The sequence below is a fragment of the Pongo abelii genome, chromosome 21 (genome assembly GCF_028885655.2).
Source record: "Pongo abelii isolate AG06213 chromosome 21, NHGRI_mPonAbe1-v2.0_pri, whole genome shotgun sequence".
NCBI classification, from domain to species: Eukaryota; Metazoa; Chordata; class Mammalia; order Primates; family Hominidae; genus Pongo; species Pongo abelii.
Window position 1 is genome coordinate 45,674,446 of NC_072006.2, and position 14,942 is coordinate 45,689,387.

At 41.9% G+C, this 14,942-nt stretch overlaps 1 protein-coding gene across 5 annotated transcripts in view; it reads right to left on the bottom strand.

Moving 5' to 3' along the window:
* The window catches only part of CHD6 (chromodomain helicase DNA binding protein 6), a 223,908-nt gene that overhangs the window by 64,124 nt on the left and 144,842 nt on the right, over positions 1-14,942 (bottom strand). For all 5 annotated transcript variants that reach the window (XR_008517177.2, XM_054542308.1, XM_024238849.2 and 2 more), the window contains one exon: positions 13,914-14,109. Coding sequence is in view for 4 of the 5 variants with exons in the window: in XM_054542308.1 (XP_054398283.1) it covers positions 13,914-14,109 (196 nt within the window). In the remaining variant the exon portion in view is untranslated. The remainder of the gene's footprint in view (positions 1-13,913; positions 14,110-14,942) is intronic.

A 14,942-nucleotide genomic window follows, 5' to 3' on the forward strand; every position in this document is an offset into this window, starting at 1 on the left:
AATAAGAAAGCTTGAAGTTCATCTTGGTGCCCCAAATTTGCATACTTCTGTGATACGATTTGGCTGTGTCACCATCCAAATCTCAACTTGAATTTAACTCCCAGAATTCCCATGTGTTGTGGGAGGGAGCCAGCAGGGAGGTAACTGAATCACAGGGGCCAGTCTTTCCAGTGCTATTCTAGTGATAGTTAATGAGATCTGATGTGTTTATCAGGGATTTCTACTTTTGCTTCTTCCTCATTTTTCTCTTGGCGCCATGTAAGAACAGCCTTTTGCCTCTTGCCAGGATTCTGAGGCCTCCCCAGCCATACGGAACTGTAAGTCCAATTAAACCTTTTTTTGTTCCCAGTTTTGGATATGCCTTTATTAGCAGCATGAAAACAAACTAATACAGTAAATTGGTACCAGTAAAGCAGGGCGTTGCTGAAAAGATACCTGAAAATGTGGAAGCGACTTTGGAACTGGGTAATAGGCAGAGGTTGGAACAGTTTGGAAGGTTCAGAAGAAGATAAAATGTGGGAAAGCTTGGAACCTCCTATAGACTTGTTGAATAGCTTTGCCCAAAATGCTGACAGAGATATGGACAATAAGGTCCAGGCTGAAGTGGTCTCAGGAGATGAGGAACTTGTTGGGAAATGGAGCAAACGTGACTTTTACATTTAAGCAATGAGACCAGTGGCATTTTGCCCCTGCCCTCAAGATTTGCAGAACTTTGAACTTGAGAAAGATGATTTAGGGTATCTGGTGGGAGAAATTTCTAAGCAGCAAAGCATTCAAGGGGTGACGTAGGTTCTGTTAAAAACATTCAGTTTTATAAGGGAAGGAAAGAATAAAAATTTGGAAAATTTGCAGCTTGACTATGCGATAGAAAAGAAAAATCAATTTTCTGGGGAGAAATTCAAGCTGGCTACAGAAATTTGCATAAGTAACAAGGAGCCTAATGTTAATCCCCAACAGCATGGGGAAAATGTCTTTAGGCCACATCAGAGACCTTCATGGCAGCCCCTCCCATCACAGGCTCAGAGGCCCAGGAGGAAAAAGTGGTTTTGTGGGCTGGGCCTAGGGTCCCTGTGCTGTGTGCAGCCTAGGGACTTGTTGCCCTGTCCCAGCTGTTCCAGCTGTGGCTGAAAGGGGCCAACGTACAGCTCAGGCTGTGGCTTCAGAGGGTGAAAGCACCAAACCTTGGCAGCTTCCATGTGGTGTTGAGCCTGAGGGTGCACAGAAGTCAAGAATTGAGGTTTGGGAACCTCCACCTAAATTTTAGATGTATGCAAACGCCTGGATGTCCAGGCAAAAGTTTGCTGCAGGGGCAGGGCCCTCATGGAGAACCTCTGCTAGAGCAGTGAAGAAGGGAAATGTGGGGTCGGAGCCCCCACACAGAGTCCCTACTTGGTCAATGGCTAGTGGAGCTGTGAGAAGAGGGGCACCATCCTCCAGATCCACTGACAGTTTGCACTGTGTGCCTGGAAAAGCCACACTCAACGCCAGCCCATGAAAGCTGCTGGGAGGGAGGCTGTACCCTGCGAAGGCAAAGGTGTGGAGCTGCCAAGACCACAAGAACCCACCTCTTGCATCAGCATGACCTGAATGAGAGACCTGACATCAAAGGAGATCATTTTGGAGCCTTAAAATTTCACTGCTCCAGTGGATTTCGGACTTGCATGGGCCCCCTTTGTTTTGGCCAATTTCTCCCATTTGGAATGGCTGTATTTACCCAATACCTGTATCCAAATCATATCTAGAAAGTAATTAGCTTGCTTTTGATTTTACAGGCTCATAGGCGGAAGGGACTTGCCTTGTCTCAGATGAGACTTTGGACTGTGGACTTTTGGGTTAATGATGAATGAGTTAAGACTTTGGAAGACTGTTGGGAAGGCATGAAATGTGAAGACATGAGATTTGGAGGGGCCAGGGGCACAGTGATATGGTTTGGCTGTGTCCCCATCCAAATATCAACTTGAATTGAATCTCCCAGAATTCCCACATTGTGGGAGGGACTCAGGGAGGAGGTAACTGAATCATGGGGGCTGGTCTTTTCCATGCAATTCTCACGATAGTTAATGAGTCTCATGAGATCTGATGGGCTCATCAGGGTTTTCTGCTTTTGCTTCTTCCTCATTTTCTCTTGCCACTTCCATGTAAGCAGAGCCTTTTGTCTCCCGCCATGATTCTGAGTCCTCCCCATCCATGTGGAACTGTAAGTCCAATTAAACTTCTTTTTCTTCCCAGTCCCTGGTATGTCTTTATCAGCAGTGTGAAAATGAACCAATACATCCTGGTTTACCAAGCTGTTCTTGGGGCAGGAGGGAAGGCAGAACTTGTTCTCCACTGTCACTTTCTTAGACTCAACAATGCTGGTCACTTCCGGGGAGACCCAGACCCCACTGAGGAAGGAGCACATAGCTGGTGGGCACGAGCTTATGTGTGAGGCCACCAAGCATGGGCAGCAGAACAGACCCTGGGCTCTCTGTGCACAGCAGGGCCACCAGGAAGACCAGAGCAAAGGTCTTCATAGCACGGGAACAGCTAATTTTTTCTCTCTCTCACCAGGCTGCAGGGCAAGTGGCTAAGAAACAGTCTAGCCATAGGCATGGGTACAAAACTTACAGACAACGATCTGGATGCCCTAGAGGTGGTGCCTGCTACTAGGGATGATCATGGTTTCCAGTGCCTACTCAGTGGGCAAATATAGGAAGTGTTTGTGTGTGTAGAGTGTATATAAACATAGGCATATACAAGACAAAATACATCATGAGGTCATACTGATATTTTAGTTCAAATTATGATTGAAGGATTTTAGTTTCATCAACCTCACATCTGTATTTCTTTAATCATGTTGAAAAACTCAATTTTCAACCACACCAATATCAGTACTCATTTGATTTGTCCCATAATATAACATTTTCAGAAAACCACTACCATTACAACTCACTCGAAACATAATTACCAAAAAATTGCAAGATTTTTATCTCCCCAGCCACTTAGGGTTATATCCTGCTAAGTGTGTATAGTGTTTAAATACACACTTGAAAGTAGGTTTATTTTCTGTAGTTGCAAGGTTAGCAATCCTGAAACTACTTTCTGTTTAATCTAGGATTCAGCAAATGAGTACAGATGCCAGGGGTAGCAGGAGTAAGGGCTTTCACTGTTGGAGAAGGAAGTTATAAATATGGAAAGGAGGAAAACTAAAATAAACTCTGTAGTGCTAGAATGAATTGGAGGTATCAGTATTAACTCATGGTTAGGTGTACATGTGTATTTATATACACACATACATATACATAAAGGTACAGAAATAGATATGGATATGCATGTTTATGTATGCACTTGTGTCTATACACACATATACAAATGAATGCATATATTTACACATATGCATATTTATAGTCTCTCTTTCTGTGTGTATTCCAGCTATGTCCACTGAAAGGGCCTAGAAGAAACATCACTGCAGTAGCAATGAACACGCCCAACTCCTGAATCTTGATTGCTAAAAACCATTCTGTATACAACAGAGCCACAGTGTGCTAGAGAAATGGCTAACTGTAGCTAGGGCTGTGGTAGAGAAAGTACAGACTAAGCCTGAAACATATTACTGTGTCAGATGTAAGAAAGTACTCAAAGAATGAGGGAGACATGAGAATAACACTTAAAGCTCGAAGAGACTCCCACTGGCTAAGTCTAGAACTATACGAACAGAACATCAAAATAAAGATAGTAACAGATTATAACTCACTAAATAAAAAAAGAATCCATGTATTCATATTGACAGAAAATAAATAAATGGGAGAAAAAGGGAACACTCTTCCTTACAGTAGAATGCTAACTAACCAGTGCAGAGCGACAGTTAGAAAATCACCACTTTGTAACCATCATAGTGATGACTGATTCAGCCAAAAATAATCAATGGATGCTAAAACCAATGGGTGATACTTTGATGAGGAACAGGTATAGTTCCAATTTATTTCTCCAAAATTACTTATTATTTTCAAAGGGAAAACCAGAAACTTTATACGTGGAGAAATCTGACAGACATCACTGTACTAAGTGATCAAAGTTACCATCATCAGACAAATGGACACCATGTTATTTCTGATGTGATATATTGAGATGGCTGTGTCAGTTCTGTAGTAGTATTAAACCTAGATCCAACCCTGAGGAAATACAGACAAATCCAAACTGAGGGACAACCTACAAAAAAAACTGGCCAGTACTCTTCAAAAACTTGAAGGTCATAAAATAAAAAGAAAAACTGAGGAACTGATTCAGATTAACGAAGACTAAAGGGACATGACAGCTAAAGGTAATGGGTGATCCTGGACTGGATCCTGGACTGGGGAAATGACAGCTATAAAATATGTTGAAACAAATGATAAGACTTGAATATGAACTGTGGATTGGAGAACAGCATTTTTATTCCTTGATTCTGAGAAATGAACTGTGAATATACAAGAGAAAGTCCTTGTACTTAGTGAAATACACACCGAAAGTATTTAGAGGACAAAGGGGTACAATGCCTGCAACTTACTCTCAAATACCTCAGACAAAAAGTGACGTATGTGTCTATTCATGTACTCAGAGAAAGAAAGGGACAGAGACACAAAGGAGAGAGTGAGAAAGGGTAAAAATGATAGAGTCAATGAGGCAAAATGTAAACACAGCTGGTGAATCTGGGTAAAGGGTACACTGGAGTTGCAAAATGAAATTATATAGAAATAAAAATGTGTAAACATATTAAATATAGACCCTTGAAATAATCCTTTTCTGTGAGTTATAAGCTATTCACTTGATACACAGCTAGATTCAACTGTTTCATTTTGCTTTTGAGTTTTAGGAATTGATGTTTCCCCCTATTAATTTAACCACACTGAAGCAGGTGGTGAAGAAACTAACTAAACTAAGCAACTTTGGCAAATAGTATTCTGATTATATATACTGTAATACTAAAGACCAAAAAACCCGCTATAGACCAACATTATATTCTGGTAAATGTATTTTTCACAAAATATGGGTTAGCAATTCTAAAACTACTTGATGTGTATACTAGCATGAAATAAATGAGTAAATATACTGTGTTATGATAACAAGGTCCAGGCTTCATCCTGCCAGAGAAAGAAGTTACAAATAAGGAAGAGGAGGAGACTATAATGAATCCTGTGATGCTGTAATCCTGTAATCAGAAAATTCACTATGGATGAATATATACACAATAAATATAGCTGTGTGGTATGAGTGCTTGTGTAAGTATGCATACATCTGTTTCCTAGCTCCATGTGCACAGAGGGTCTAGAAGCAATAACAATCCAGTAGCAGTGGGCATACCTAGTAGCCAGAGTTTGGTTTCTAAATGCTCTTCTCAAGTAAAAGAAAGCAAGGATCGTTGGAGAATGGTCAATTCCAACGTGGGGGTATGAAAAATGTAACATGGACTTGAACATCTCATGTTGCCAGAAAGTAAGGAAGCACTCAAAAAATGATGGGAGCACGTCAAAAAAAACACAGAAGCCAATGTAAAGGAGCTACCAACGGCCAAATCTGGACAACTTGAAAACAAAATAAATACAGTAATGGATTATAAAATAAAAGAAAATCCACAAGTCAATACTGATATAAATAAATGGGAGACAAGGACAACTTCGTTATAATAGAATTCTTATTAATAAATGTAGAAGGAATGATAAGAATAGAAAATTACCATTAGCTAAACACCATGGTAATAATTTACTGGAAGCAAGAACCATTGATGGAAGCTAAAATTAATGGACAGAAGTAGGATGAAAAACAGGACAGAGTCTCAAAATATCCACTCAGAAGATACTAATTTTTAGAGATAAATACAGTTATTTTATGGTGGAGAAACTTGGCAGATGGCACGTTAACCAAGTAATCAAAGTTACATCACGAGTAATAAGATGTATTCATATCACACATCCCCTGATATAATGCACTGAGGAGGACATAATATGATTTCTATGATACTCTTGCCTAAAATGCATAACCTCAAATCTCACCATAAGAAAACATCAGGCAAATACAAACTGAGAACAGTCCACAAAACAACTGGTCAGTACCCTTCAAAAGTGTCAAGGTCATGAAAGATAAGGAAAGACAAAGGAATTGTCACACACTGGAGAAGGTTAGGGAGTCACAACTTCTAAATGGAACGTGGATACTGGGCCAGAAAAAAAATATTTCTAGGAAACTGAAGGAATGAATATGAATAAGGTCTGTAGATTAGTTAAAGAGTATCATATCAATGTTGCTTTCTTGGTTTCAATCATTATACTACGGTTATATAAAATGTCAACATTAAGGGAAGCTGGGTGAAGTGTACATTGGAATTCTACATAATTTTTGCAACTTTTAAAAAAGGTTAACAAATCAATTTTGTTTTAATAATGAGGTAAAATGCTTAAAATGGTTCCAAAGTCAAATACACAAAACGGCATATTTGGAAAAACTAGCTTCTTTCCCCGTCACTTCCATCCTGTTCTCTAAAGGTAACCATTTAAAAACAAAGTTTGTAGGCCAGGTGTGATGGGTCACGCCTGTAATCCCAGCACTTTGGGAGGCTGAGGTGGGTGGATCACAAGGTCAGGAGTTCGAGACCAGCCTGGCCAACATGGTGAAACCCTGTCTCTACTAAAAATACAAAATTAGCTGGGCGTGGTGGCGCGTGCCTGTAATTCCAACTACTTGGGAGGCTGAGGCAGGAGAATTGCTTGAACTCAGAAGGTGGAGGTTGCAGTGAGCCGAGGTTGCGTCATTGCACTCCAGCCTGGGTAACAGAGCAAGACTCCATCCCAAAAAAACAAAAACAAAAACACAAAGTTTGTTTTAGTTTTACCCTTGGTAGGGAAGGGACAGACAGATACAAAGACACACAGCCTTTTAAGATAAATGCTAGCATACAGTACAAACTTTTTCCACCTTATTTTTTTCCCCACTTAACAATATATCCAGGGTACAATTCCATAGCAGGATATAGTGATATTCTTCATTCTTTTTTCAAAGCTGAATATATTACAGTTTATTCAATTAGTATCTATTGCTGAACAATTGAGTTGTGTAGTCTTTGGCTATTATAATTCGTTGCTGGACCTTCTTTCTGTATCTGTAGCAGTAGCAAATCTCTGCTACTGGGAGAAGGTTTGATGAATGATTCTGCAAATTAAGGAAGTGATCATGGTAAACAATATGGTTTATGAGACCTTCAAGATAGTAATTTTATACAGCCCTTAAGTACTGACCCTGATTTCTTTTTCTAGCTCATATGGTGTTGAGGGTAAATTACAAGAGGGAGCTGAAAAGTTCTGAGCAAAAGATCTGATGGAGGAGCCCTGCAGGCACTGCTAATGGCCTTCGTAGCATCCATCTCTTTCTTGCTCACTGCCAGAACCCTGACTCTTGTACAGGGCAGCAACGTGCTCAACCGAAACCACTCCCAGCCTCCCAGGGATGGCCAGGTAACACAGTCCTAGACAATGAGGTGTAACAGAACCTCCTGAAGATATGTGCCAAAGTTCTGCTTTCCTGTAAAAACCAACATGCCTGCTTTCCTTACTTTTCCTTTCTGGGATGGAACCAAGAAGCTGTAAACCACACATATTGAGGCCAGTGGAGCAGAAAGACAGGAGGAACCTGGGACTCCGATGACACTATGATGTCGCCTCACTAGTCCTCAACTGCCTACCTCTGGACTTGTTAACTGAGAAAAATAAACCCCTGTTTGGGAGAGCTGAGGCCACAAGCAGCTAAATTACACAGAAATAAACATGTTCTCCCACAAGATGACTTACCTGAAGGACAACAGGATGAGTCCCATCACATTTAAGAGACTCATCATTTCACAGTCAAATCTCAAACCATTCTTTATTTTCCTAAGAGAACTCAACCAAAAAAACATGAGATAGAGAAAGAAACATTCAGAACTAGGGCCAGGAACTCAGAAGAAGTCCAAGGGAAATGCATCAGCAAAGGTATAAATATAAAAACCTTTGGAGTAAAACACAACTAGGGGGCAGTGGTGCTACAGTCCCCCAGCCCTAATCCCTGGAGAAAATTATAGTGCTCTAATGATTTGTGGGCTCACAATTTCTTCTTTATTTTTTAATACATTTGGGGTGGACAAAGGACAAAGAGAAATGAATAATGATGTTCTGACAACGAAAAAAAAAAAATGCTGGGTGTTGTGGCTCTTGCCCATCTTCCCAGCACCTCGGGAGTCTGAGGCAGGACTGCTTGAGGCCAGGGGTTTGAGACCAGCCTGGGCTGTCAACATAGCAAGACCCTCTCTGGGGTTAAATCTGTCAGATAAGTCAGTCAAGAACTAGCTGAGAACAGGAAGGACAGATGAATTCACAGAATGGGAAAGGGGTGCTTTTGGGCAGCAGAAGGGAGTTAAAAAAAAAAAAAAAAAAGAGGACATTGACAAGGAGAGGCAGCAGTGTACTCAAAAGGAACTTGACTCATTCTATTTAAGACTGGTGCTGTGTAATAAGTGCCTGTCCCATCCTGTGCTTCAGAGGTGCCACCTATTCACATCCCACTCTACATGGTCATACTCTTTGTTTTGTCTGGAATATTCTTCCTTCTTACCTCATAATTTTAGATCCTTTTCATTATTTCTGCTCAAATGTCATCTTCTTAAAGAAGTCTTCCTAGACTACTCTTTCTAAACCAGGGCAACCAACTCCTATCATTCTTTTTTTTTTTTTTTTTTTGGAGATGGAGTTTTGCTCTTGTTGCCCAGGCTAGAGTACAATGGCATGATCTTGGCTCACTGCAACCTCCACCTCCCAGGTTCAAGCGATTCTCCTGCCTCAGCCTACTGAGTAGCTGGGATTACAGGTGCCCATCCCAATGCCTGGCTAATTTTTGTATTTTTAGTAGAGATGGCATTTCACGATATTGGCCAGGCTGGTCTTGAACTCCTGACCTCAGGTGATCTGCCCGCCTCGGCCTCCCAAAGTGCTGGGATTACAGGCATGAGCCACCACGTCCAGCCCCAACTTCCATCATTCTTATCCCCTTATTTTATTTTCTTTGCAGTAAATATTGCTTATCTGTAATTATCTTATTTTTCCTCATTTATTGTCTGCCTAATCTACTGAAATAAAACTGTCAGTCTAGCTCACCAGTGTCTCTCCAATACTTTAAGTAACACCTGGCATGTCCCAGTGACCAAGAGATAGTCACTGAATAAATGACTACATAGTATAGTATTTGTGTATACATTTACAAATTATTACTTTCTCATAGCAAAGAAAACTCAACAGGTGCAATCCTCCAAACTCCAGACACACACACTGTCAAGAAATAGGGGATGCAGGTGGGGCGTGGTGGCTCATGCCTGTAATCTCAGCACTTTGAGAGGCTGAGGTGGGTGGATCACTTGAGCTCAGGAGTTCAAGACCAGCCTAGGTAACATGTTGAAACCTCTTCTCTACAAAAATTACAAAAATGAGCCAGGCATGGGGCTCGTGACTGTAACTCCAGCTATTCAGGAGGCTGAGGTGGGTGGAGGTTGCAGTGAACTGACTTTGCCTGGATAACATAGCGAGATCCTGTCTTCTGAAAAAATAAAATTAATAAGATAAGAAATAGGGGGTGCAAGCAACGTGGTGGCAGCAGAGGAAGAGGCATAGGGGTCCAATACCTCTTCCCCTCGGAGCAGTGTGGGAGTTTCCTGAGTCCTGCTTCTGGCGATTGTGGAAAGGGCCTGTCTCCTCACTTTGGACTCCCAACTTACTTCCAAAATGCTGCAGACATGCAGCAGCTGCATTATCTTGTGGCTGTGCTCTTGGCCAGGACATCCGCTCCCACACTTTCTGAATTCTGCCTTCAGGGACCTTAGCAGCAGGAAGGACACAGAACTGTGCAGCCCACCACTGTTATCTTGAACCCTCTTCAACTCTAAGGATCTCTTGCCTCCAGGTGCAAAAAGTCCCCCACAGAATAAGAAGCAGAAGTATCATGGAATAATGGAAGACGAAGGTTTGTGGTCTCTGAGGGGAGCATGATACCATGTTATTCCCAAGAGGTCTGCCTTTGCCTTCAGGGGTAGCAGCAACAGTGGCCTACTCCTAAGAAGAAAGAAGATAAAAACCCAGTTTTTCCTTTGTCTTTCCTTCTCAGGCTACTGTTACCGTCCTGTGCCACTTCTTAACCTTAGGTGTTATGGGAAACCTAGACAACACCTGCTGCTGCTGATGTGCCAGGACTAAATTAGAGCCCCTGTCTTCTAAATGATGGTGAGAAAAGGCGAACTGATAACCTTCCATTCTGTACACACATTGATGCGAATACAGACATATTCAAGGTTTGAGAGAGGGTGTGGCACTTACCTGACTCTAGATAAGATCTCCCCATTAAGGGGACGTAAAAATTGGTTTTCCTTTAATAGTCCAGAGAAAACAGTAATATTGTTAAGATCTCTCAGTGCTAACTTTAATCTCTTTTGTTATTTCTAAGTAGTACCCAGTTTCTATCCTGGATCCTAATGAACCTGTGCCTTCATTTTCTGGAAAGCAAGAGGAGGAGAGGAGGATTTGGGAAGAGGAACACGATGATCTCAGCGTCCCAGCCTCCACACTCTCTCTGGAGTAAATATTCTATATTTATAGCATGTGGATGCAAGGGCAAATGCCAAGGGGCATGGGAATGTGTGTGTTTGTGTGGGAAGTGTGCATCGTTCCGTGGACAGTCTCCAGCCCTCTTGCTTTTGGAAAAGCCCTCTTGCTCTCTTCCTCATCACACCAAGCAAGCAAGAACCTTACTCCATCTCTGTGGGAGACACAGAATTTGGACCTTCCTCTCTCTATCACATCTTTTTTATAGCCCACCAGTCCCACTCATTAACAGCCACTCTTCTAGTCCCCTGTCCTAAAACTGCTCTACATTTCTCAATTCTTTCATCTCTACCTAGACTGGCTAGACTTTAAAAAAAAAAAAAAAAAAAAAAAAGATGATTCCTTCCGAGTTGTACAAATGTTCTCTCTCACACAGTAACCTTTTGCTGCATTCTCCTTACGAACTCCCACCCTGCATCTTCCACCTTGGATCTTCCGCAGTGCTGGTCTTCTTTGTTTCTTCATTCAGGCTGAGCATTAGAGAAAGTTCAGAAACTGACTCAACACACTAATAAAGTTCACACTATCCAATTTCAGTTTGGACTTCACTGCTACTCCTTAATTCATCTCTTGCCAGCTCCCCAGCAGTGGACATTGAGAACAACTACTCCAAAGCTTCTCCCTTCATCCAAGACCCTTATTCTGGACAGTCCCACCCAACTTCTCTGGTTGCTACACATATAAATCAGTCACCTCAGATGACTTTGCCTTCTCCACTAGGTTTGAATATTCACGTTCTTGCTTTTCCCATGGCATTGCACCTATTCAATTGGTAATGTTTAGAGTTCACCTAGGTGAAGCATGGTCATTCCAAAATGTTTGCCTCTGGCCATGAGCTGTTGCCAGCCCCATGCTTCCACTGATCCTCCTGGATATCCCTTCAGGCATGTCCAGCCGAGGTGTCCTCAAACTGGCCATTCAACTTTGGTTTCCTGTGCCATTATTCTTCCAGCTGCCATGCCTCACAGTCAGGTGAGCATCACAAAGAAGCCGAGAACTTTGTAACTGTCAAGGACTTAAGAAATCATGTTTTGGGGTTGGCAAAAATCTGAAAAGGGCCTGATAGTAAATATTTTAGGTTTTGTTGGCTATGAGGTCTCTGTTGCAACTACTCAAATCTGCCACTGTAACATGAAAGCAGCCACAGATTATATACTTACAAATGGTGTGATTATATTCCAATAAAACTCTTTTAAAAACAGGCAGCAGGCCAAAAGGCAATCATTTTCCACCTCTTAATCTGTATCATTGTCGTAAATAGGTTCTTGATAGTGAGCTGATCAAATATTAGTTTTTGCTTATTATTATTTTAGTGTTGAGTGTGTTACTCCTTTAAAAGTGGGTTATTCGTTATATCTAGCAACTCATATTCAGCCATCTTTTCACCAGTAGAAAGATGGTAAGCTAGTTATAATCACTGGTTTTCTTTGAGATCACTGGTTTTCTTTGAGGTTGCATGTTGAACATAGTTTACTTTATGATGTATACCATGAAATATTTTGTTTTTGTTTTTTTTTTTTTTTTGAGACGGAGTCTCGCTCTGTCGCCCAGGCTGGAGTGCAGTGGCGCGATCTCGGCTCACTGCAAGCTCCGCCTCGCGGGTTCACGCCATTCTCCTGCCTTAGCCTCCCGAGTAGCTGGGATTACAGGCACCCACCACCACGCCCGGCTAATTTTTTTTTGTATTTTTAGTAGAAATGGGGTTTCACCGTGTTAGTCAGGATGGTCTCAATCTCCTGACCTTGTGATCTGCCTGCCTCGGCCTCCCAGAGTGCTGGGATTACAGACATGAGCCACCGTGCCTGGCCATTATTTTCAGTTTTAACCATCACTAACTTAATTTAAAGCACTAGTTTTCAACTAGTAGGCTGCTTTCTTCAAACACAAGTTTATGTGGAAACTCATTACATGAAAAAGACAAAGGGCCGGGTGCAGTGGCTGACACCTCTAATCCCACCACTTTGGGAGGTCGAGGCGGGCAGATCACCTGAGGTCAGGAGTTCACGACTGGCATGCCCAACATGGCAAAACCCCATCTCTACTAAAAATACAAAAATTAGCCAGGCGTGGTGGCAGGCCCTTGTAATCCCAGCTACACGGGAGGCTGAGGCAAGAGGCAAGAGAATCGTTTGAACGTGGGAGGCAGAGGTTGCAGTGAGCTGAGATCGCCACACTGCATTCCACCCTGGGGGAATGGAGCGAGACACTGTCTCAAAAAAAAAAAGGAAGGAATAGACAAAGCAGCAACTCTGTAGGAGTGGCTGGGTAGAGAAGAAGCCCAGATACCCATTGGCTTAGTGCCCTCTTCCCTGCATCCCTTCTCTTGCAGTATCCCCTAGAGTACCTCTTGAATCCTGTCAAACAGCAGCCTCCAAACTTCTTTTGATCAATCACCTGTATTATGAAAAAGGTTTTGAGCCACCCACCCACCTTCTTCACCACATACCCATAATCCTAGTGTTAGTAAATATCTCAAGATATATGCAATATACACTTAAGATGAAGTTCTTCATTAATGACAATGGCTGTAAATCTATATTCCATATAGTCTTATTGACAAGTTAGAATCTTTTTGGCTGACTTCGCGTCCCATATAGTTAGAATACCATTGTTTTTACTTTGAAACAGGGTTGATGAAGAACTCCAAACTGGACCCTGCCATTTTCTTGCTTGTTTATGTTAGCTTTTAAAAAATATATCAACTCCAATCTTTGCAGTAATCTTTTAAAGCCACCGGTTATTTAGTTTGGCTAAAACCAGAAAATAGAATCCATAAAGCCACTTAACTGGACACATATAAACTGTAACGTGTTGCACTGTGTGGAGAGCAAAGGAACTAGTGAGGCTGCCCCTGCTGCCCCTGCCACGCCATGGAACTTTCCCACCCCTCTGGGTTAACTCGTTTACTGTACATGACACATGACCATCTTAACCAACAAACTGAGTGAAAATGCCCGAATCATCTACATATCAAGAATTAGAGCATTAGTCAAGATTAGTATCTTTACTTCTGATAATAATAATTAGTAGTTCTAGTCTATATCTGGAGGCTACCACTGTGAAACATCATTTGATTTAATGGAAAGAACCACACTCTCTAATTAGTCGGAAGGGTCGACATTTACTTTTCATTCAGTTTCACCCCCTGACCAAGGCCCTAAGCCTGTCATCCAGCTGACACCATAGCACAGAGCATCACAGATGCTCTGTAGCCAAGCCAGGCCCTATCATGATGTTCTGGGATCTAGGGCAGCTAAGGCAAAGAGCAATCATCCTAGTGGTTACCTGCAAGTCATTTTGTGGGTTCCAGTCAGAATCAAATATGATGCAGGTATCAGCAGCTGTGAGATTGATCCCCAGGCCTCCCGCTCTGGTGCACAGAAGAAAGACAAAGCGGTCTGAATCTGGCTTACAGAACCGGTCGATGGCTGCCTGGCGCAGGTTTCCCCGTACTCGCCCATCAATTCGCTCATAGGTGTATCTGAGGGGACCCAAATGAACGAAAGCCCAGGCGTTAATCATGACTTCAATGGAGAACAGCACAAAATGCAGGAAGCTGTTGACTGATGGCCTTAAATCCCTCACTTCTAAATTTGGACCAAATGACAGCAGTCTAGAAGGAATCCTGCCCCCTACATATGCAGCAGGGCAGACACTTAAAACTGTATTGCAAAATGCCCCCCTCTCAAAACAAAACAAAAAAACCAAAACAAAGCAAAAAAACCAGCTTTTGTAAACTAAGAAGGACTAGAAGAATTAAATCATAAAATACTGATCCCCATAGCCCAAGCAACTTATTCTCTCAAGTATTTCCCAGTTTATATTCGTACTAAATCTAATCATAAGACCAGGAAAAACAAACAAAAGCCTTTCCCATCTACTTGAGTAGTGCTCATAAAAAGGACTCAGAGTTCTCATCAGTTTCCAGCTACTTTAGGGTAAACCAGAAATGTAAGAAGATTACACTGTGAGGCAGTCCTTTTATGTCACTTCTAGCCTACCAAGTTCCTCAAAGCTTTGGAGGTACACAGCAAAACCTCCAAGTTTATAGGTGAAACCAAGGTCTTCTGGGCAGTACACTGCCAAGCATAAATCACAGGAAAGGTTTTTGAGGTGTGTGTGTGGGGTGAAGGAACTGATGAACAGTTAGAGGAAAATAAAGTAGGAAAGTAAAGCTGAATATCATTGAGAAGGCATACACCTGTGTGGAAAATCAAGAAACAGGGGTGGAGTGAATGGTAGAGGTAAGGGTAAAAGGAAAAAGAATAAGAAATGAAACTGTTAAGGGAACATATTACTCATGCCCATCTAGAG